General features: G+C 37.7%; 1 protein-coding gene across 3 annotated transcripts; it reads right to left on the reverse strand.

Moving 5' to 3' along the window:
* Positions 1-1,135: 1,135 nt before the first annotated feature.
* Positions 1,136-22,317, reverse strand: Sec31 (Secretory 31). Of its 3 annotated transcripts, XM_053754667.1 has the most exons (27): positions 22,220-22,317; positions 21,799-22,019; positions 21,146-21,282; positions 19,272-19,441; positions 18,627-18,709; positions 18,242-18,358; positions 18,020-18,164; positions 17,432-17,581; positions 16,973-17,128; positions 16,213-16,287; positions 16,004-16,104; positions 15,376-15,488; positions 14,594-14,676; positions 13,693-13,749; positions 12,462-12,546; positions 12,000-12,110; positions 11,654-11,851; positions 10,983-11,185; positions 10,203-10,343; positions 9,015-9,111; positions 8,603-8,794; positions 7,513-7,880; positions 6,622-6,708; positions 5,157-5,354; positions 4,844-4,957; positions 4,440-4,511; positions 1,136-3,983 (listed from the first exon to the last, which is right to left on the reverse strand). In XM_053754667.1, exons 2-27 carry the CDS (start codon positions 21,999-22,001, stop codon positions 3,795-3,797), a joined length of 3,645 nt encoding a protein of 1,214 aa, XP_053610642.1. In that variant the 5' UTR covers positions 22,002-22,019; positions 22,220-22,317; the 3' UTR covers positions 1,136-3,794. The 3 variants fall into 3 exon arrangements, with proteins under 3 accessions (XP_053610642.1, XP_053610643.1, XP_053610644.1); XM_053754668.1 differs by lacking the exon at positions 13,693-13,749; XM_053754669.1 differs by lacking the exon at positions 6,622-6,708.
* Between the last annotated feature and the right edge of the window lie 202 nt (positions 22,318-22,519).

Genomic DNA, 22,519 nt, shown 5'->3' on the forward strand with positions numbered 1-22,519 from the left:
TATGCGCTCATATAAACGGTTCAAAAGTAGCATTTATTTAAAAAAAGAATTCACGCTCATCTGTTCTCTTTGATACGTTCTGTAATTTTTTTCCGAACCGCCGTCAGCAATTTTTTTATTTTTTATTCCTATCAACTGGGCGGTACTAATAGAATCTATTCCTAGTATCGAGTTTTAGTATTTTAAGAAAATTTATTAAAGATTGCCGCATTGCATGGTTTCAATAACTCGCACCTTTTACGAATAGGTACAACTGTGTATTTTGCATAGGTTATATTAGTAATAAGAAATAATTCGATTGAATTTAATAAAACAGTTATAGCATACTAAGTTAAAATATGTTCTGTCACTATGGCACTTCACAATATTTGACATTGATAGAACGAAATAACAGATAGCTATATTCGCGCGCGCCCTTCTCAATTCTATGGGTTTTTAATAGTTTTTTGTTAGTTTAAAGTATCGATTTAGAAGGGCCCCGCGGCTTTATCATGAGTATTTTAGTATGCTTTAACATTTTTATGAAAGAAATCAGGCTCGCAAGAATCAAATTTATGGTGAAAAATCTCAAGACTTACCTGGAAGACCACTTCATCGGTTCCCGCTCCGCGTGGTGTCAGATGCGTAGGCGCATTCGGGAAAACCATGGGAAAATCTATATGGCTGTCTGTATTTAGTTCTTGGATGTTGGACGCGGGGGTTTTTATGAACACATTCACAGTTTTCACAATTTTAATGAGCGCGTACTAACACTGCAGCTCTGAGATCGCGGGCCGACATGACGTTCGATTTTTGAAAACCAAAGAAAGAAGCGCAGAGGCAATGGCGGCGGCCGGATTGCTTAACATATCCGGTCATTTACTAGAAACTCGAGATCAAATCAAACTATTTATTGATCTCGATTATGTGTTGAGTGAAATATCAAAAATGTATTATGGAAAATTCTCATGATTAAAAACACATTCCGATACGGAACACAAATGTTGAGATTATTAATATTTTTTGTATTGAAGACTTGTTTGTATTTCCTCGTCTTAAATAGGTACAATGTATAAAATTTTATTCATCCATACATAAGTAGGTACCTACTATAGAAATTCTAATGATTAGAAGGTGAAAAAAAAAACAACTCAAATATTTCTAAAAATATTATTTTAATATAATAAATCTATAATACATTGTAATTAATATATTAATTAGTTATTCAGCGTTCAAAATCGATACTCGATCGGTACTCATAATATTAAATATGTATCAGTTCTGTTAGGGAAAACGTTTCTTGTTCTTTGGAGCGAATTAGGAAAACAATTTTGATAGTTAATTTCATAGATAAGACGTGTCTTCACATGTTAATCTATGATCGCATCATTAGTTGGATTGATGTACAAATATAACATGAATCATAAGAATTAATTATAATTAAAATACGGTTCGCACTCATCTTGAGAATGATCTAAAAATATTGGAAATATGGTCGATATAAAATGGACGTGAGGGACCAATATTTTTAAATATAATTTATGTTTCTCACATCAAGAAATCATCTCATATAATGCCAATTCACATAAGCTTTATTTGAAATAATGGCGCCGCTGTGTTCATCAGTTATTAAATATAAATAAAGCCATGATTCCACATCTTTTTTACAGAAAAACTATAATAGTTGATGCTTCATGTTAGGTATACATAATACTATAGTTATTATTTACACACATGTTATAGCGCCATCTAACGATCGCTTTTCAGATTTAAGTTAACAACTTGATTTTCTACGAAATTTCAAGCTTATGGCCCAGCCCCATTGTTCCAATGCAGAGCTTTGTTTTACATTGACGTGCTTCGACGTAAGTCGAATCTTCGTGCAATTTCTGCATTTATCCGTCGATGGATGTCAACGCAACGGAGGACGACGGAGCATTGGAGTCGGGCCCTTAATGCATATGGATATAATCATATTCATAAATAATCTCCAGTTTATATGTCAAAACAATAATGAAAATTTTGTAAATCAATCCAAGATTTATCGCCTAAACGTCTAAATAAAAGGCACTCTTTTTATTTAAAAAAAACCATATAGATTAAGTATCATTAGATATTAATAATTTCAATAAAGTTATCTATCTACTCATATTACATATCTGTAATCTTTATGCACTACATGTTCGCAAATAAATGACATGTGAATAATATGTGAAATGACGTTTAACATTCTGGGTCTAATAACAATAAATTTAAATTTAAAAATCCCCCGACTGCGAAGTTTCTGGCATCCTCTCATCCGCTATAAAAGAGTTGCCGGTTTCCAAACTGCTGAACATACATTAAAATCAGTTCAGCCGTTTGGATGCTACGATGCCACGGACAGACATACAGTCACGTTAAACTTATACCCTCCTTCTGTAGTCGGGGGTTAAAAAATCTGTGTTTGTCTACCACATAACGGCTGTAAATATTTACTACATAACAACACAATATATTTACAGAAGTCAAAATGTACCATCTAACATAATTTGAAATACACTAATTACAATTTGGATTATGTCACTACGTCATAATATGTCGTTTACATAACTTGTATATGTTGAAATGACGCGCCTCAATAACATAGCATACTTAAAACTAGCTGTTACCCGCGACTCCGCCCGCGTTATAAAGTATCTTTTGTTGCTCATACCAACTGTCACCGGAGACTTTAAAATGTTTTTCGGAAAACCTCAGATTTGAATCAATGTCATTTTTATCAAAAGTTATCAAAAAAATCTACATAACCTTAGCTGTGAGAAGTTACAGACAGAAAGACAGACAAATATATGAGATACATATGTGTACGAATACCAAAAATAGAATATAAATGAAGGCGCTGGCGACACCGGATTTTTATCAACCAATCTTTATCATTGTATGTATTTGGTATTGCAATGGCAAAAACATATAGTTGGCGTTTCAAATCAGTTTTCAACTTTTTATTATTTTTTACTTTAAGTTATACATATAGTTACAAGTATGTATTGTGCTAGGAGTCTGTAATTTTATAAAATACAATTTATTTAATTACATAGTATCTCATTTGACAGCGGAGGTAGTGATAAATATTATTGCAATAAATATGATCTACATAACATTATATTCTACACAATTATGAGTTCGAGTCATACATGAAATATTGCCCGGTTTTACTTGTATTTATATATTAATTATATTATTTATGATGTAACTATTTGTCACAAAGCGCTCTAAATATGAGTGATTACAGTCTTTTCAAGTCTGATTATAGAAGATATCTGCGTACCAGTGATCAATTTAGTACGGAAAGTGCTCATCGAAAAAATGTCAAAACAAAATTTCCAATCCCACTATCTGTAGTCGCCAGAGGATGTAGAGTCCCGGTGACAACATTCGAAATTCAGACCCGCGTTTAGAGACTTACAAAATTATAATATAAATAAATAAATATATTAGTACAACTCACACAGATTGAGCTAGCCCCAAAGTAAGTTCGAGACTTGTGTTATGGGATACTAACTCAACGATACTATATTTTATAACAAATATATATATAGATAAATATCTAAGATCCGGGCCAATCAGAAAAAGGTCATTTTCACGATGACCCGACCGGGGTCGAACCCAGGACCTCTCGGTTCAGTGGTAAGAACTTTACCACTGCGCCACCGAGGTCGTCAATATAATATACTACAAATATTGCAATAACAAAAAATCGAGAAGCACATTATTTGTTTGAAATCGATTTTTAGAATCACCATCTTCGCGCCAAAACAATTAGAGCAGTATCCTCATCGCAGAGAGACCTGCAGCTGCGCGGCGAGCTGCAGCAGCACGCGCAGGCCGGGCAGGAAGCCCGCCACAGCCGCGAAGTCCGCGCCGGCGGCGAGCGCGGCGCTGAGCTGCGCCGCGCTCGCCGCTTCGCCGCGCTGCGCGTGCGCCGCGCACGAGTGCAGCACGCTCAGCGCGCTCTCGGATAACTGTTGACATTCCTCTCTCATCTCATCTCATCTCATCTCTTTATACTAAACTATATAAATTATCATAGTACATTTAGATCATCATCTTCTTCTTCTTCATAGTCGTATTCCTCATGGCTGAGGTTCATTACGTAGAATGAAACGCACATAACGACTTTCTAGGCACTATTAATGGAGTGGTTTGCCATTGCCTTCTCCATTTCACTGGTTGACTATCAACTTGTGTGAAGTTGATAATCAACCAGTGTGCAGGTTTCCCCACGATGTTTTTCTTCACCGGAAGCAAGTGGTGGTCTATGAAAACTACTATTATATGAGTCAGGTTTGTATACAAACTCATGTGGCACGAGTAGGATTCGAACCTGGGACCTTTCAATCCACATGTTTTAACTTACCACCGCTTCATAATATCTGAGAAATATAGATATGAATAAAAACAGTGAATGGTCTACTTACCCTGTCTTCTCTCAACATATCGTATAATGTTTCTAGCCTCCTTTGGACATCTTCTAATTTCCTCTTTGTTTGCTGCAAAAGTACAATTCATATGTCAAAATATGGCGGTTCTCAGAGCGTTTCGAACGCGCACTCATTATCCGTCAATTTTCTTGAGGAAGGAATCATTTCTAAAATCAATAATTCATAAACTTTACATTACCACAGTACAAATTATTATTTAAAAGTCAGAAATTAAAACTAATTCTTGTCTTTCTTGAAATTTGACAGATTGCCGCAGAGTAACTCATAATAGAGTGAGCCCCAAAAAAAGCTCGCGAGTTTTGCCATACATATTTGAAATACAAGCCAGAGTTATTAGAGTGAACACAAGACATTTGATATCATGTTGTCGTTATACTGACCGGGTTGGGCGCTCTGCTGGCGCACTCGGCGCGGAGAGCGTCGAACACGTTCTGTATGACCGCGTGCTGCTGCGGCACCGGGCCCGGCGCAGACGCAGGTGCCGGGCTCTCCGTCTGCGGTCAGGGAAATTATAGTACACCGAGAAAAGTTAAATATTTTAACGAGTCCGTAGTCGACTCCCTACTAATTAACATACACCATATTTAGGCCCGAGACGGAGTCGAGGATCATTCGCAAACACATAGAATGTTCGAGACTCTTAATCGTACTTTTGAGCGATACATAATGCTTTTTACACATAGATGTACGCACCTGTCTGGTCAAATTCTGAGGCGGAGCGCCATACTGTGGCGCGAACTGATCATAACCATACTGTTGCTGCATCTGTTGCGGCAACTGTTGCTGGTATTGTTGCGGCATGGCCGGGTTGAGCGGCACGTGTTGAGGCGGCTCCGCGCCGAACAGAGGGTGGGTGATCGGCGCCGGCGCAGACGACACTTCTGGTTTCGGCTACGAATATATATTCTTAATGTGAATTAAGAGGTTGACGTCCACTGATGCAGCCATTTCATATTTTACATAAAATGGCATAAAAATATTGCTTCATATTGACGCCATGAAATGCTCAAAAGACCAGGCCCCCCTGTGATGAGCCTGTGGCTTTTAAAAGCATATCTACATAACAATAATAATATTTTTTGTGTCACTGGAAAAAGTAAATGCGGGCTACTATAGCAGGCAATCTAGGATCTAAAGAAAGAGTAAAAAAAAGGAAGGCTGTCCTGCTTCTCTTTGTCTTGTATCCCCGTTGATTATCTATGTTTTATCCCTTAAATTGGAGCATGTGGAGGTCTAAAGATAAAGGAGAATATTATTGAAATTATTAGGAACACAAATAGAAGTTTATTGTTACAATCAATGCTAACGAAAACCCAAATGGAAAATATGACGGTGTCTATGGATATAATGATATGGGGGATTTTTTTTAAATCAATTTATAAAAAAACAATGCAAACTGGCAAAAAAGACTGGAATTTTTGTAGCAATATGAATTTCACTTTTGAACTAAAAGACACATTATTAAATCTATTTGAAGGGAGTCCAATCAGTAAAGCATATTTTTCAACACACCAGCTTAAAATATTACAGCAGTAGGATGTAATTAATCCGTCAAAATCATCGTTTAATTTTTTGTGTGTTGAAAAACGTCGTATGACACACGCGTGAATTGCTCATTACTTACTCGGCATTATAATAACTCTCCGCTTCGTGTCGCGCGAAAATCCCACCTCGTCTATAATGTTCAACATTGACACGCGCGCAAAATTTATTACGGAAAGTCAATCAAACGGACAGACACTCTTATTTAGTTGCATGGACGAAAGGGTCTCATTTTTTATGAGTTTAAAAATAAAACGCGGGAATCCACTCAAAATCCATGCGATCTGCTGTCAGAGAATAAAGCCTGATATTATCAAATATTCTTTGAAAAAACACGTTCTTTTTTACTTTCTCTCTGATCTTAACACGTTGACGTCATTTTTCAGTGTCATTTACTATGGAGCGTACAGACGAGTTCAAAAACGTGCGACTTTATTTTTGCCATATCTTTGAAAGCAATGTCATAATCAGATTTTTTTTTCACTTGTATTTCTATTAATGTAATGTAAATAGTCGTCAAAACGTCCACCCTATTAAACTTATTTATCTTTCGTCGATTAACTACACATGAAGTAATATGAGCAATAGACAAACTTTATTCTCCGACCCCATCTACCTCGTCCCAGTGTCGTCTATGCTCTATGATATGTCCCCACTGCCGCGTCCCGGCGTGCAACGCTGACATCTCATGTTGTAAAATTGGCTGGGAAACACATGTCTGTTGATTTATTTTATTTAAATTGCAAAAATCAATCCTTGTATTGCTTCATTCGTACAACAGCCACATCGTTCGTTCCGTTCACCTCGCTCACAGAAATTGTTGATTTTCGCTTATTATTTTTTTCACTGTGCTAAGTGTCAAAAGTATTGACTTTCAGGCGATATTATAAAGGAAATAATAATTTGAGTTTCCATAAATTATATAGTTTGATTTCAAGCCCTAACTTTAATATTAAAAAATATCTAGATGTTTCTTTACACTTTTATTTATCTTTATTAATAATTTGCGATTGACATTAATCTAGCCTGATGAGAAGCCAAGATGAGGTAAGGTAAGGAAGTACCCAAAGTAATATTCGGAATAACATGGCCCCTAATGCCCCGTGTTATTCCGAATATTACTTTTGAAATATTAATTATACAATTTTTTTTATTTCCAATGTTTTACGTGATTTTCTATTCAAGACAGAATGTTATAAAATTTACACTTTTCACACTTTACTTGCTTGCTTACTAAGTTCACAGACGTTAGAGATCCAAATAGACAGTAAGCAAAAAGTAAAAAAAAAACTACTCTTCAACCGCAACGAAATACAGTTCAGTCTAGATTATGCTATAGTAATTTTACAATTTATGTCTAAACCGACATCAATAACCCTCATATAAAGCCATTATAATAATTTATTACAGTAAAAAAAACCAATAAACCAATGGCCCTCTTAGTACTAACACAATAGTAATAATTTAATTGACTCAAAATGTAACTACAAAAATAGGTATTTATTACCTTAGGTTTAGAACTCAGCATAGGTGGGTCATTCCACCCGGGTGGGACCGGCTTGCTGGGCACCGGCGGCGTTGGCTCCGCTTGTTGCTGAGTGTAATAACCCCCATTTACTGCTGGGTTGACCGGATTAGCCGGATGTGCGAGCGGGTTCAGCTGATTGGCCATCGGATTTAGAGGGTTGGTCATAGGATTCATCTGATTGGCCATTGGGTTCATCTGATTTGGCACGCTAGAGGCGTTGTATTGGTCTGGCATGGGACTGTTGTAGCCTCCACACTGCTGTTGATTGTTGAAACTGTATTGATTGTATAGAGGAGCTGCTTGGACTGATGGATCCACTTTGTATTTAGACCGAGAGGAGATACCACCTGGTAAAAATTATATGGAATTGTGTAAAGAAAGTATAATTATTTTTTATCGAGTGTATTATTATATATATTACTAAATAACAGGTATTAAACGCGCACATACCTTTACTATTTCCCAGATGTTTCGGAGCTTGTTACAAAGGTCCGTGGTGAATGGGCGACCGAGTGAGAGTCGCCCAGTGACAAAAGGTATGTGCGCGTTTAATACCTGTTATTTAGTATATAATTATGCAACGCGAAAGTTCTTTAAAAACTCTTTTTAAAGAGTGTGTTACTGCTAACACTGGTGTCAGATTTTTATTTGAAGTCCCTTAAGACCTCTGACATGATGACCGCGGTGACGCAGTGGTAAAGTTCTTGCCTCTGAACCGAGAGGTCCCGGGTTCAATCCCCGGTCGGGTCGTGATGGAAAATGATCTTTTTCTGATTGGCCTGGGCTTGGACGTTTATCTGTATTTGTTATAAAATATAGTATCGTTGAGTTAGTAACCCATAACACAAGTCTCGAACTTACTTTGGGGCTAGCTCAATCTGTGTGATCTGTCCTAATATATTTATTATAATATATTTATTTTTAATACTAGGCATAATTTGGCAAGTACTCGCGCACTAGTGACTGTATCTACATTTTAAAAAATTACGTCTACACAATTCTCCCTGACAACAATGAAAACTTGTATCGAAAGTGATTGTTTTTAATACACTTTTTTTCAAAAACTTACCACTCTGAGGTCCAACGCTGCCAGGCCGGGGCGGCTGCGGCGGGTTGGCAGGCGGCTGCAGCGGCTGCGGGGGCTGCGGGGGGAGGTAGCCCGGCTGCGGTGGGAGACCGCCCGGCTGCGGGGGAGGGGGGAAGGGAGAGGACGCGGGGACCGACGCCTGTTGCCACGGCTGAGGCTCGTAGGGTGAGGCCACTGTGGAAGTTTGGATAATGTAATGATAAATGTATACTTCGTTACACGCTTTACATATATAACTTTGCGGGCGTATGCACTAATTTTGTATGAAATGAGTTACAAATATAAGTTTGTCATGGATTTTTTCGTCTCATAATATCCACGGGAGCATATGGAGTGGTCATATTATCGGACGGAACCACACACGACCCTATGTATTGTAACGTTGTAGTAATACCAGGTTGGTAAGCGTTGACATCGTTGTGTGGCACACTGCGGCGCGGGTGCGACGTCGTGCGCGTGCGCTGCGCCGGAGGCTGTGCAGGCGCATGGTTCTGTTGGGTGGAATACTAGATTATATAGCAATCAAAGCATTTTGAGTGGGACATAATAATAATAATTACGCCAAAGGTGAAATGTTGCTTTACTGTCTCGGTCGAGGCGCATAATCATACATCAAATCATGTAAACACAATACACAGCAAGTGAATTGAAAAAAATATTTATTGGACCGAGGCAAAAACATATAGGAACGTGATCATCTTTTAAACGCTTTTCAGTCCTACAAATAAAAATATAATTAAATAATCCTACATCCATGTGTGTCTGATGCCCTCTACGGAGCCTGCTGAGGTTCGTGTCGATCATGCCGCCTGCCTTTCGAAAACATGTTAAAGACGCCCTATACGTACCCGTGTATGTTTTGTGTACTTGTGTCTCAGGCTAATCCACTGAGGGTCTCATCGATTTTGAAGCTTGAACTAAAACTTGAACTTTTAAAAACGCTCTATACCTCAAAAGGTGGTCCCAAAGCCCTTAGCAGCCTGTCCTGTCGGCCGCTGCCACGCTGAGACGTAGTGCGTATTCGTTGAGGATATCATCTACTTTGCCGCCAGAACTCATTATAATAAAGTCCTACATCTACTTGTGTATATATCCACAGGGGGCAGCCCCTTGTGGAGTCATGAAGCTCTCTGCAATCTCAGGCGTATTCGGGTGCTTCTCCGAGCATTTCGACCGCTGCGGCCGCGCGTCTCAAATTTTCACAAAAAATTTTCAAATAATCCGTTTTACTGTCTGATTTTAAAATCATTACTCTGTACTGTGGTCAATGTCAATATTATGAATGATTGATTTTGGAAATGATTAGTTCCTCAAGAAAATTGACGAATTCTAATGACGACGCGGCCGGCAGCGGTCGAAACGCACGGAGATTCACCCATTCGTCGAAGATCGCGTCGGCGTTTCCAACAGTCTGTTGAAAATAAGCTTTGGGAGAGAGCTTTGTCTTCAGCAGCCATATAGATATTAATTATTGTATAAGAGCCAGTAAAATAATACTAGTGTCGGCAAAATAACTGTATTTACTTCAGTTACCACACTGAAATAAAAAAATAATAAAAACACAAAGAGAGTTCTACAGTACCTGCGGCAGCTCCAGCGCGGCGCGCAGCCGCCGGCGCAGGTCGCCGTCGCCGCGCAGCACGCCCAGCGCGCTGCGCAGGCAGCCTTGCGACGCCAGGCGGAGCGCGTATTCCTCGAGAATCGCGTCAATTTTGCCGCCGGGCTGTGGTGAACGCGTTTATTTTTTTACAAAAAAAAAAACAATTGAATCGATGAAAAAATATATAACATTGGATTTGTTATACATGTCACACATGGTTTTTAACTTATTTTTCATACCAGAATCTACCTAGATACCAGATTATTTTCAAACAATATAATTAAAACATAGAAAACAATGTACATCAAAAGGAGATCTACTGATGGAAAGTTTCTTTTATGTTTTTAACCCATTTTCCAACATTTAAAAAATACAAATGAAATATTTGTTTTTAAAATATGTCAATATAGAAGTGTGTTTGACTACATCTAGCAAGATAGAAGCGAACATGAGGTTTAACGTGCTATACACAAGCTCGTAAAATGCCTGTTCACTTCGCTCGAAGTCGCTGCTCGTCGATTTTGCCGCCTAGCCATTGCATACACTTTTTCCCCATCATGCCTGACATTATTGATAACAAAGTACATAAGTCAAAAGCATAGATATAGAACACGACTTACCAAACAAAAAAAATATGAGAAAATATAAAAATATATATTTTTTAATGTATATAACGGCGAACTCCCCCGGCAGTATCTGTTCACAAGTTGACATATGACTCAACCATGAAGAGTTGAATTTGAATTGAGTTACAAAACTTACTTGTATCTCACGCCCTCTGGCGAGCGCCGCTCTCTTCATCAATAAAGCTCTAAATGTCAACCGAGCCAGGTCGTCAGCTGACCACCTGGTGCCGTTGAGGCCGAACGTTATCGCGTTGGGGCTCATAGCGCACAAGTAGCAAATGCTGGCGGCTTCGACCAGAGCCGGGTCGGATTCCTTCGACAGTTTATCGCCGAGCATTTCTGGAAACAAAGACCGTAATTAGTATGTTTAAATAAAAATTACAAAACTACAAAAAATATGTATAAATAGAGGACATATTACGTTCTCTATCGGTCAAACATCAGATTAATCACAGCGAGAGAGTTAGAACTAACACAAAGCCGATTCACACACGACAACATACTATTCTGTCGCGACGCTCGTGAGCATGGGTCGGGCTTGTTTCATTGAGGCCCCTGCGACGTGAGGTCCGCGCTTAGCCATGTGAGAATCACCTACAATATCGACACACTATCACCACAACCGACTGATCAGTCGGCTGTGGTAATAGTGAAATTTAGAAATTCGACTGTACCGACCAAGTAAATAGATCAATTTACTTGGTCGGTACAGTCGAATCTCGAACGCCAACCCGCAGGGCGATCAAGGGCTCCAGATGCTTCCCAGTCGGTCTGTCTGCAGCAGGCTGGGAGTCAGGGCCCACTCACCGCAGTAGTGAGAGAGAGCGTCGCCCTCGCAGTGAGTGACGAGCGCCGCCAGCGCGTGCCGCCAGCTGGCGGCGGCGCTGGCCGACACCAGCGCGTCCCACTTCGACTGCAGCAGGCTGCCCGCCACCAGGGAGACCGGGTCGGTTGCCGTTTGCTTCAAGTGGTACTTTTGCACCTTGTACAGGAGGTCTGGGCTGCCTATGGAGCAAGTAAACGTAACGTTATTAATAGACACAATACAAAAAAAATATATTTTATTAATTAACAGCTGTTGCCGTTGTTGTAAACAGCTAGTTAAATATAACGGCAAATATTGTTTAAACACATTTCACATTGAGCCACTCACCCAAAGAAGCAATTATAAGTGCATCCGCTATCCTCTTGGCTTCTAGACACAACTCCACAGCCTCTTCCAGATTGCCGCAGACCAGCGCGCGGCAGATTAAACTGGTCGGATCTGTAACAAAATTGTGTTAAAATTCCCCATTTTTTTATTTAACCCACTGCTGGGCAAAGGCCTCCACCAACTCCTTCCACCCCGTTCCAACGCTCCGTATCTACATGTCCAATGTGTCAGAACTTTGGACCATTTCAGCTACACATTAGTTAATTGGTCGATATTTGTAAAATACTGTCTTTAACTCTATATTGTTTTGTAAATAATGTCTAAAGCACAAACTAAGAATGAACACATTATCTTACTCAGTATATCACGCGCCTAAAGGTGTCATCCATTAATGACGTGATTCTTGAAATTGGTCAGCAAAAATTACGAAATATCACAAGGGGGTGTTTATTTTTTCCTCACCTTCTCCATTCGGAATAACCACGTTGGTGACGGTTGGCCCCAAATCCAAATTGGCCAGCTTCCTTTCTATCAACGTGTGAGCATCCTGCAAAGATATATTAATGGTTAACTATTATTAGTGAACATAAAAGATATGCCGAATTTTTTTACGTTTCAACGCATCCACAGCCAAATAGACATTTGGATGTTGAAAAAAGTTTTTTTCAACAAAGTAATTTTCTATGTTATTATGTTAGAAGCTTGTGAGTTGATTAGTATATTTAATATATGTTTATATTAGTAGTATATGTAAAAATACAAACGTTTGTGCCCTAAGTTTGCGTGTAGCTTATAATAATATGAGAAAAATTGAGAAACAGTCCGTTTGCTTAAAACTTGTGTGACCGTGGCGTGTGATTCCGTCCTAGAATTAAAGGAACACAGCATTGCCAACTGATAGGCAAAAACTGCAGTCCCACAGAGAGTTGAAGTCAGGTCGGTAGCCGGTTGTAAATAAAATCAAAGCCGTAAAATTGTTTGACTTTTTACGCTAACGGCTTCACGGCGTCACAGCCTCCAATGGAAACGGGAACACGCGAAGATGAAAAAAATAAATATATTATGGACAAAACACACAGATTGAGTTAGCCCGAAAGTGAGTTCGAGACTTGTGTTATAGGATACTAACTCAACGATACTATAAACCATATATTTTTTTAATTATGCCAAAAAAATTAAAGGCTTAATATTAAAGACCCTATTAATACATGTGAGTAATTAAAATGTAATATTATCGTTTATGACCAAAGTTATTGAGGTTTGCATTTATCCCAAAATATCAATGAATGTATGGACGTAGTTTAGAAACTCCGATTAATCCAATTCATAGTTTATCGTGTTCTCTCGCTCTCGCGTGCAATGACCCTGGTATAGGCAAAAAATAAATAAAAAAGAATTGCCAGAATTTATTAATGAAAATCGACTTTGTCGAACCGCTCCACTGCCGCATAGTAAAGGTAAGTTTACCTTTACTATGAAGCGTAGTTACAGGTGGCACACTCCAAGTATTTATAACCAATTATTATTATATATAGTTTTTTTTGGATAAATTTTGGATTTCGATTTTTTATTATCAGTAATGTAACTGATAGCCCCATTTAATTTTTTGGCATAATAAAAAAAATATGGTGTATATAAAATACACAATATATAAATACATAAACAAGATGTGCATGTGATGTGTGTGACTCACCGATAGATCAGTGCTGGTGTCAGTGGAGAGTTCCGCCTCCGTCTCCGTGGACTCGCCCTGGTGTTGCCAGAATAATCAACATTTCTAATTTTGGGAGGACCCGGTAATTACCATCGGCACAATACGGAAAATACTGTGTCGAAATATAGGAATAGATTTTCGTATGCGGAGAAAATAAGAGTAATATTGCCATATCACTCTCGAGGTCGAGGGGTTTGAGTAATTTTGTATGGATCTGGGCCATTGATGTTTGCTTTCAACAGCTGCAGACGTTGTTGACAAAGCTGCGGTGAAGTTTGTTACGCCGCTGCATCTTCACCTACAGCTTTGGAATTCAGCATAAGACTTTTAGATAAAATTTTAACGTCAAGAAGCGATGTATATAATCTAATGTTGATTAAAGAATTGTGAATAGTGTTCCTTTTATTTTGTTACATACAAAATAAGACATAAGAGTGATTTTTTTTCAATTATTTATTTTTAGAACATTCTATACAAAATCATAAAATAAAACGCCTAATATCTCAGATGTTTTAGCTGTATATGGTTCAATTAAAATTTGATCTCCTTTATATGTTTAATAAAAAATAAGATTTTCATAAATTTCAATAAAAATTACGTCAACTTTTACCCAAACCCCTTTAAACTAAATCCATATACAATTCTGATTATGATGAAAGTTATTAAAGTAGTTAGATTTTTTAGAAAAATGTGTTAAGTGAAAGTTATAATGTAGCCAGATTGCAATGTAAAGTTTTTTAAGTATAGTTAGCACTTGCGAAAGCCTTGCAGTTAATTGAGTATTATAGAATGATTTATTAGGCGGAAATCAGTAATTTAAGTGTCAAGTAGCTCACTCTGGCGGCAGGAAATTTTTGAGTTACTTTTACATCCAACTTACCCGACTGAGCCCAACTAAATCTGGTTGCGTCGCGTCCCCTGATGTACTCTTGAATTTAGATGTGATATCGTCTTGTTTGAATCCTAAAAGAAAATAAAAACTTTTAAAAAAACCTGTATGGTCCAGGGCAATGCCTGATTTTAACTACTATGTCACAGATATAATAAGCTCTGAATGCGAGAGTTCCTCAGACGGTCGAGTCGGGAGACACCACATAACCAGCGCAGTTACTGTTATTTCCGTTACGGACACTTCCTTGCGACAAAAACGTGAAGTCTCAAATACGCTTTATTCTCCGTATAATTTATTTCGGATAAGCTGACCGAATCGGGTAAGCAGACTGTTTAGACATGTAGACCGATCGTCCCGGAGAGAATAGGAATGTATATTTATTAGTAACATTAGTAAATGATATATTTACATAAAGAAAAATTATAAAAAAATATAAAATATTATTATTAAAATTAGATTATTAAAATTAAAAAAATATAAAATATTATTATTAAAAAAATATAAAATTAGGCACTTGTCTAATTTTACGTTGAACATGTCCCGCCCCGCTGAGCTGATACTTAATTAATAAAAATTATAAATTTATTACTTAGGTAAGTACCTGAAATATGCCACAAAAAGGTATCAGCTCAGCGGGGCCATGGCGCTGATTTTCAGTATTTAAATATCCTTACTTACTGCGTCTGTCCGTCCGCGATAAACTCGAAAAATACCGGACGGATTTTTGTACGGTTTTCACCGATAGATAGTGTTCCTGATAAGCCACTCACCCAGCAAGTCGAGCGCGTGGCCGCGGAAGCTGGGCAACAAGCTCGCGCGCAGGAACCACCACGAGTATCGCTCGCTCTGAGCCGCGCAGGCGTCGCCGCGCTCTCGACAGTATCTGCCGGAGACACACACAGTATATTATACTATTTACGGAAGGGTTGTAGAGGGGATTAGTTACATAAAGCCTAAGCACCCAAGTCGCAAAAAGACTAATGCGTGAATATATAGGCATAAAAAAATGCACGATGATTAACACCCAAAATTCGCAAATTAATAATCCTAGTACATTTATATTCCTGCAAAATTTACGCTTGTCTGTATGTTTATATATTTCTCCTATATTTTTTTTATTTTAATATTTAATTTTTTGTCTGTTTATTTAATACTGTTAAGTTTAGTGCACCCTCTTAGTCTACTTGTGTCTCTTTCCATCCAAAGGTTTGCTGGAAGAAATTGCATTAGCGACAAGTCCGCGTGTGCACTCATTATGTTTGAATATCTTGTTGTAACTTATAACTCCTTTGTGAATGGTGCAATAAAGAGTTTATCTATTTATCTGTCAAAATTATTTATGTGATATTACAAAAAAACATTTAAGAAAATATAAGTGTTTAAAAGCATCAAACTTACTCTGCCAGTTGTTCTGCAGCGTTGGGATCCTGGCTCAGACATGAATTCAAAATGGCGTCCACTTCCGCCGCTTTTTCTACTATTTCCGGCTCACTTACAACCTAAACATACAAATATACTCAAAGTCGAGATAAATCATTGGTTAGTATAATATTTTTGTCTAATAATTCATAAAGGAAGAATGTATTAGGTTAGGATCACTTTGTTACCTGGCTAATGTAGACTAGATTCTGTGGACCTGCTTCTTGCGGAGTATTTTCAAACGTTACCAACTTGCCACCAAACTAAAATAATACAACAAAAATTTAATTATTTATGGCAAATGTATTGTGGTCCTAAAATATGTCCTTGAGGTACACCAATAGCAGTTTTAGAGTCTCACGTCTCACTTTAGAGTCAATCACTTTAGAATCAATCTACTCATAGTTAATAATACAAATAATAGTACAAAAAATATTGAAATCATACTTTTACAAGTACAACGAAGGCTTTCAACTATAAACCATTTTAGTGTAATTTTAATTGATGTCACCAACATTTCGTGATTGTTGCAATCAAAGGCTTTCGAAAGATCATCAATCAATATTTTTGTCAAACGTGCGACAATCACTCAAATACTCACAGCCATAAGACTCGAAATCATCGAGATCAGTTTTAACATTGACGTACGTCGAGTTTCTATTCAATTTCTGCATTTGATTTGAAATTTAATGTCGGCGGGCATCAAAATATCGGAGGACGACGGAGCAATCGCCTGGAACCTAAAGCTAATTATTGCACATATTGTTTTGCAATAAAATGTTATATAGTATGCTAGCTGCGCTTAAGTACCCTATGTGTTATTTTAGGTTATATTCTATTCGTGTACCAAATTTCATAACAATCCGTCCAAATGATTTTGCGTGAGAGACATCGTCACAAACTTTCGCATATCTAATATAAGTAAGAAGCGAAGTAGCGGCGACTGACCGCGAAGCTGGCCCTGAGCGGCGCGCGCAGCCAGCGCGGCGCGCGCGGCAGCTGCGGACGCGGCGCGCGCGGCGACAGTGTCGGCATGGCCGGCAGCTGGCGCAGCGACGCCGCGCCGAACGACTCCAGGATGTTGTTGCTCTGCGCCTCCGTGCTCTGGGGGCGAGACGCGGCTTTATTCCGCTGATAGATTGCGAATTCTGACGTCAATACATGTATGAAATAAATTCGAAACAACCACAATAATTGTTACAGAAATAATTCTATAACAGATTTAATGTGTTACACTTAAGAAGGTTTTTTTTTTATTTCTGATTGATTAGCTAAGAAAAACTATTATATAATATTTGACTCACGTAGAAAGCTTAAATAAAAACGTATTACTAAATCTAAAACCACTCAAGTTTTTTGAACAAAGAGTAACCATATAATATAGTCTGATAGCACAACAACACGCACCATGCTGGGTGTAGATCCCCCCAGCAGGGAGTGGAGCCCCAGCTGCTGGTCGAAGGAGCTGGCGGCCAGTATGGTGGGCTCCCGGGGACACCAGCTCACGTCCAGGATCCATTGTGGTTGTTGGACCACTTCCAGGAGGAGCTCTCCGCCCTGGGATCAGAAACAAAGCATTTATAAAGCAAGAAATTTATTTGAAACAGAAATAAAGTCTGCTAAAAATAAATCTTGTCTAAACTCAAGCGAACAAAAATGTTGTTGCACCAAAAATTGTCATAAAAATTACTGAAATCTGATCGTTAATTATGGAAGTCATGAAAGACAATTTTACGACATACAAGCAGTTACTCGCGGCTTCGCGCAATGCTAAAGTTTCTAGTAATTTTTCATGCAAAATTTTACCCCCCATACAACACTTAGGGGGTTTGATTTTTTTAATACTATAAAAAATTCATCTAAATTGATCCACCGTGAAAACGTGACAGCAAAATTACCGCATTCCTAATATTAGTATGGATAACTGCAATACATGAATGAGTGAGTCTTCATCTCGTGTGTCTTTATGAGTGAATCTTCCGATATGTTACTCACCGGTCTCGTGTCGTTAGGATTCCAGCACAGGACCCTGCCGTCCTTGCCCGCGGACAGCAGCAGGTCGCTGTCCTGCTTACACCACGCCACCGCCATCACGCCCTTGTTGTGGCCCTCCAGCGTCACCAGGGGCGACGCTGCTAACCTGGTACCAGAGTATATTGACGATGTGTCACATTCCGAAAATAAAAACATAGCACATTATTCAAAATAAAGACTAACCTCAGGTCCCACACTTGTATGACGGGCACCAGGTCATCCTCAGACGCGATGCAGAGCTGTGTGGCCACGGACGGGTGCCACGCCAGCGACCTCCACCGCGTGCGCGACTGGGAGTCACTGCGAACAAACACATTATCATCTTTACACTAGCGCCACCTTCACATTTAAAAAATTTATTTTATGTATTAGCGAAAAAATAAATCATATCATGCTATATAAAGGATTTTATTAGTAATTATTAAAGTTTTCCATTATAAAATGTAGACTGCACAGACTACAGACAATTTAGTGCTCACCTTTTTTCTGTTTTGCAAATGATTATTATAATGAATGTGTGGAAAAACCAAACATAACATTACTTAATTTATGAACAGTTAAATTATACCTTAATTTCATAATCGGCTCGTTCTTTCTCAAATCCCAAACGACGCATCTTGTTGCGAAAGTTGATCCTAAGATGTGTTGAACCTGTTACAAATTACAAAATAAATATGAAACTGTACACTTTTTTTACTCAGTCCTTTCATAGGATACAAAATACAGATTAGACAACGATCCATACTTCCATAACTATATTAATATTAATTAATATTAAAAATTCGAAAACCTGTCTGTTTGTGACACATATTGTCACAAACAGACAGGTTTTGACACATATTGTATTAGTCATAGCTAAACCACTGAGCCGATTTTGATTAAATTTGAAATAAATATAGTGAATGACCCGAGATCAGACATAGGATAGGCAAGAGCTAGTATAAAATATTGCATTTTGGCTGAACCACGAGAAAGTGTTTTTGAAAATAAACTATAAAGAGCACTGTCCCGGATAGACAGGGGCGGGTTCAATTCCCGCTCGATTCCAGATTTTTTTTCATGTCATAATTATGATCAAAGACTATTTTTATTTATTTATTTTTATTTTATAACACACTAGCAGCTCATTCAGTTTGGAGATTTTATCCAATCTGTTCTTTAAACTATAAAGACATTTTTTCTTATGAAACAAAAGATGACGACAGTAGAATACCTGTTGATTCCAGGCTAATCCTTGCACATGATCCAGCGGCTGACTCTTGTTCCCCGGGGCCATGGGCTGGCTGGTGTTGTTCAGGTCCCAGATGAAGATCTCCGACTCAGACGCTCCGGACGCGAGCAGATTCTTCTGGTACGGGTTGATGTCGAGTGCTGACACGTGGCCTGGTGAGGATATCATACTGAGGATATCATGTATATTTTTCTTCCCAATATATCTTTCTTTTCCTATTCTCTCTCTCTCTCCATGCTCTCTCTCCCCAATCGTCTCTCTCTCTCTCTCTCTCATCTTCACTTGTTCCTGGTTGCATATGGTGTTGTGATGGGGCAAAGCAATGTAAAAAGAATGCTTCTAATAAAGGTTATGTGTCAATATATGTAAAATAAATACAGTGAGGCTTAAAAACACAATTTTTTAAATCATAAATTTTCTACAACATTGTATAAAGGTAAGTAGTATATGTTTAAATCTTCTTCATAGTGGTATTCCTCATGGCTGAGGGTCGTGGTCATTACATGTAATGAAACACACACAACAACTTTCTTGGCATTATTAATGGAGTGGTTTGCCATTGCCTTCTCCATTTCACACACAAGTTAATAATAATCAACCAGTGTGCAGGTTTCCTCACGATGTTTTCCTTCACCGGAAGCAAGCGGTCTATAAAAACTACTATACATGAGTCAGATTGGTATACAAACTCATGTGGCACGAGTAGGATTCGAACCTGGGACCTTTTGATCCACAGGCGGGCGTCTTAACCATTACACCACCACTGCTTCATGTTTATATGCAGTTGTTCAAATAAAAATCTTGACTATGCTCCCATATGCCATTACATTTTTAAGTTGGGCAAATGATACGGTTCACAGATAGTGTTATCACTAACCATTAACTTTAGTAGCTGTGTTATTCATTTCGGTAGACAACAAACATAACATTATTTTGTAATACTAAATCATATTATAATATTAATCCCATTTATACACTGCATAGCTATTGTCGTTACTGATTTTAAGTGCCATGCATTTTGTTTGTGAGAAATTACACGAATGTGCACATGGCGATTAAAAAAAATAATTTTCAATGATATCAATTATCGGATTGTAGGACTTCTCTGTTTTTAAGGTACTGTGTTTAGAAACGGAAAAGTTTGAGCAATAAGGGATAACTAGCTTGTGTGTAAATAACGAGTTAAAAATAACTCATCCGATTTGCATGGTTTTCTGTATATTTCGTTTTATTAATAATTTTAATGTGTTTGATCTCAATCTAGCCAGATGACATGCAAGCAAGGATTTTGAATAGTCACCAAAATAACAATTTATCATTTACCCTATTGTTTATAAGGTTTGCATGTAAAACATTACGATCTATTCTTAATACTGAAAAAAGTAGAGTATTTTAGTAGACCTCAATACAAGATCCTCTTTGTAATCAAAATCCATCTACTTATACTTCTAATTATTTTAGGTTTCATTTTATTATTTGAAGACCTCGGTTCGCAGTGGTAAAGTGCATGCCTCTGAACCGAGAGGTCCCGGGTTTGATCCCCGGTCGGGTCATGATGGAAAATTATCTTTTTCTGATTGGCCCGGGTCTTGGATGTTTATATATGTCTATATATGTATTTGTTATAAAATATAGTATAGTTGAGTTAGTATCCCATAACACAAGTCTCGAACTTACTTTGGGGCTAGCTCAATCTGTGTGATTGTCCTAATATAATTATATTTATTTATTTATTTAGGTTTTATTTTTTATGCTGCCACAGACCCATGAGAGAGTTACTAGTGTCATATTAGTTTGTGTACATATAAACACACAAAGATTAGAGCGAGTGATTTGAATCATAGTCACATACACACCATTGTGTTTGGTGTTGCTGCCAAGTAATGCATCACTGGAATTCTTCAAGAGTTTATCGGCACTGTAAAACTCCAGTAATCCCCCATCACATCCACCAACTATAATGTTTGCTCCAGACCATACTAGTTTTTGAAACCTGTAATCATTATTTTAAGTTACACACACTTGCCCAAAGATCTTATTGTGTTAATTAAAATTTTAAAATATATTTATAGGTATAAATAGATATTAATTGGCTATAAATATAGGTATATTTTAAAATTTATATTTATAGATATAAATTTTAAAATATACCTATAGGTAGGATTTTAGAGACACATAAGCTTAAGAGCACATGCTCTTGTATATCATTACTCATGTTTATTAACAAGACATAAATCCTAAGTATTAGAAAAAATCCTAAGTAATACTAACCATACAGAAATACTTAATAGGCAACAAATAAATATTTTATTATAATAGAAGATACACTAGTACAATATATAAATGTGTACAAAACTATCAAGAGCCTATTAAAATTTGAAAATATTATAATTCGTCAAATATCATCGTGTTGTAGAGTTTGTAGCAAATAAAAAAATTCTGATCCATTTTTAGCACAGATTTGAAAGTGTAAGAATATAACGAGACAACAATAGACACCAATACTTACTTGTGCTGTGTCTGTAGGCTAGATTTTAGCTCTAAATCCAGTCCAGAGTCCTGTAAGTTCAGCCCATACAGTTCTAAATATGCATTCGAGCTAAAGGAGGCATCAACTTGCTGCCCTGCCGAGCCGGCCGCCAATAAGATGGGATACTGCTCCGCCGGCGACCAGCTCACGTTCACCGTCCTCTTCAACTCTTTCAATTTCATCTTAAAGCCACAATCTCACTGAAAAAACGTAAAAACACTGCCTAATAATCACCGAAACTAATCTTATTTGAGTAATTATGTCACACTATTGGAACGCGTCCCACAGGATAACTATGAATGCTGGCCACACGGATCAAATTCACAACAACAAGGGTTCAATTAAAATTTATTTTTTACCACAATCTCAACAGATTTTAATAAAACAAATAATTATTTACCATAAAAACACCGTGTTGGCACTTCCAACGTGGCTGACGTAAATACTTACTACTCGTAATTTGACATTTTAACATTTGACAGTGTTGACAAAGTGTCATTTTTAGCTAAGTTCAGAAACGCTAAGGATGATATGAAGTACAAACTTACCAAATTTAATCGATTTGATTTCCTTGACAACACTTTTTATAGTCATACGTAAAAATATGTATCAACTAAGCAAGAATTACTCTCGTTTTAGTTGTGGCATTTAATTTCGCTCTATAATGTTATTTGTTGCTGTCCATCTATAAACTGATAAA

Source organism: Plodia interpunctella, chromosome 14, assembly GCF_027563975.2.
Source record: "Plodia interpunctella isolate USDA-ARS_2022_Savannah chromosome 14, ilPloInte3.2, whole genome shotgun sequence".
Classification (NCBI taxonomy): Eukaryota; Metazoa; Arthropoda; class Insecta; order Lepidoptera; family Pyralidae; genus Plodia; species Plodia interpunctella.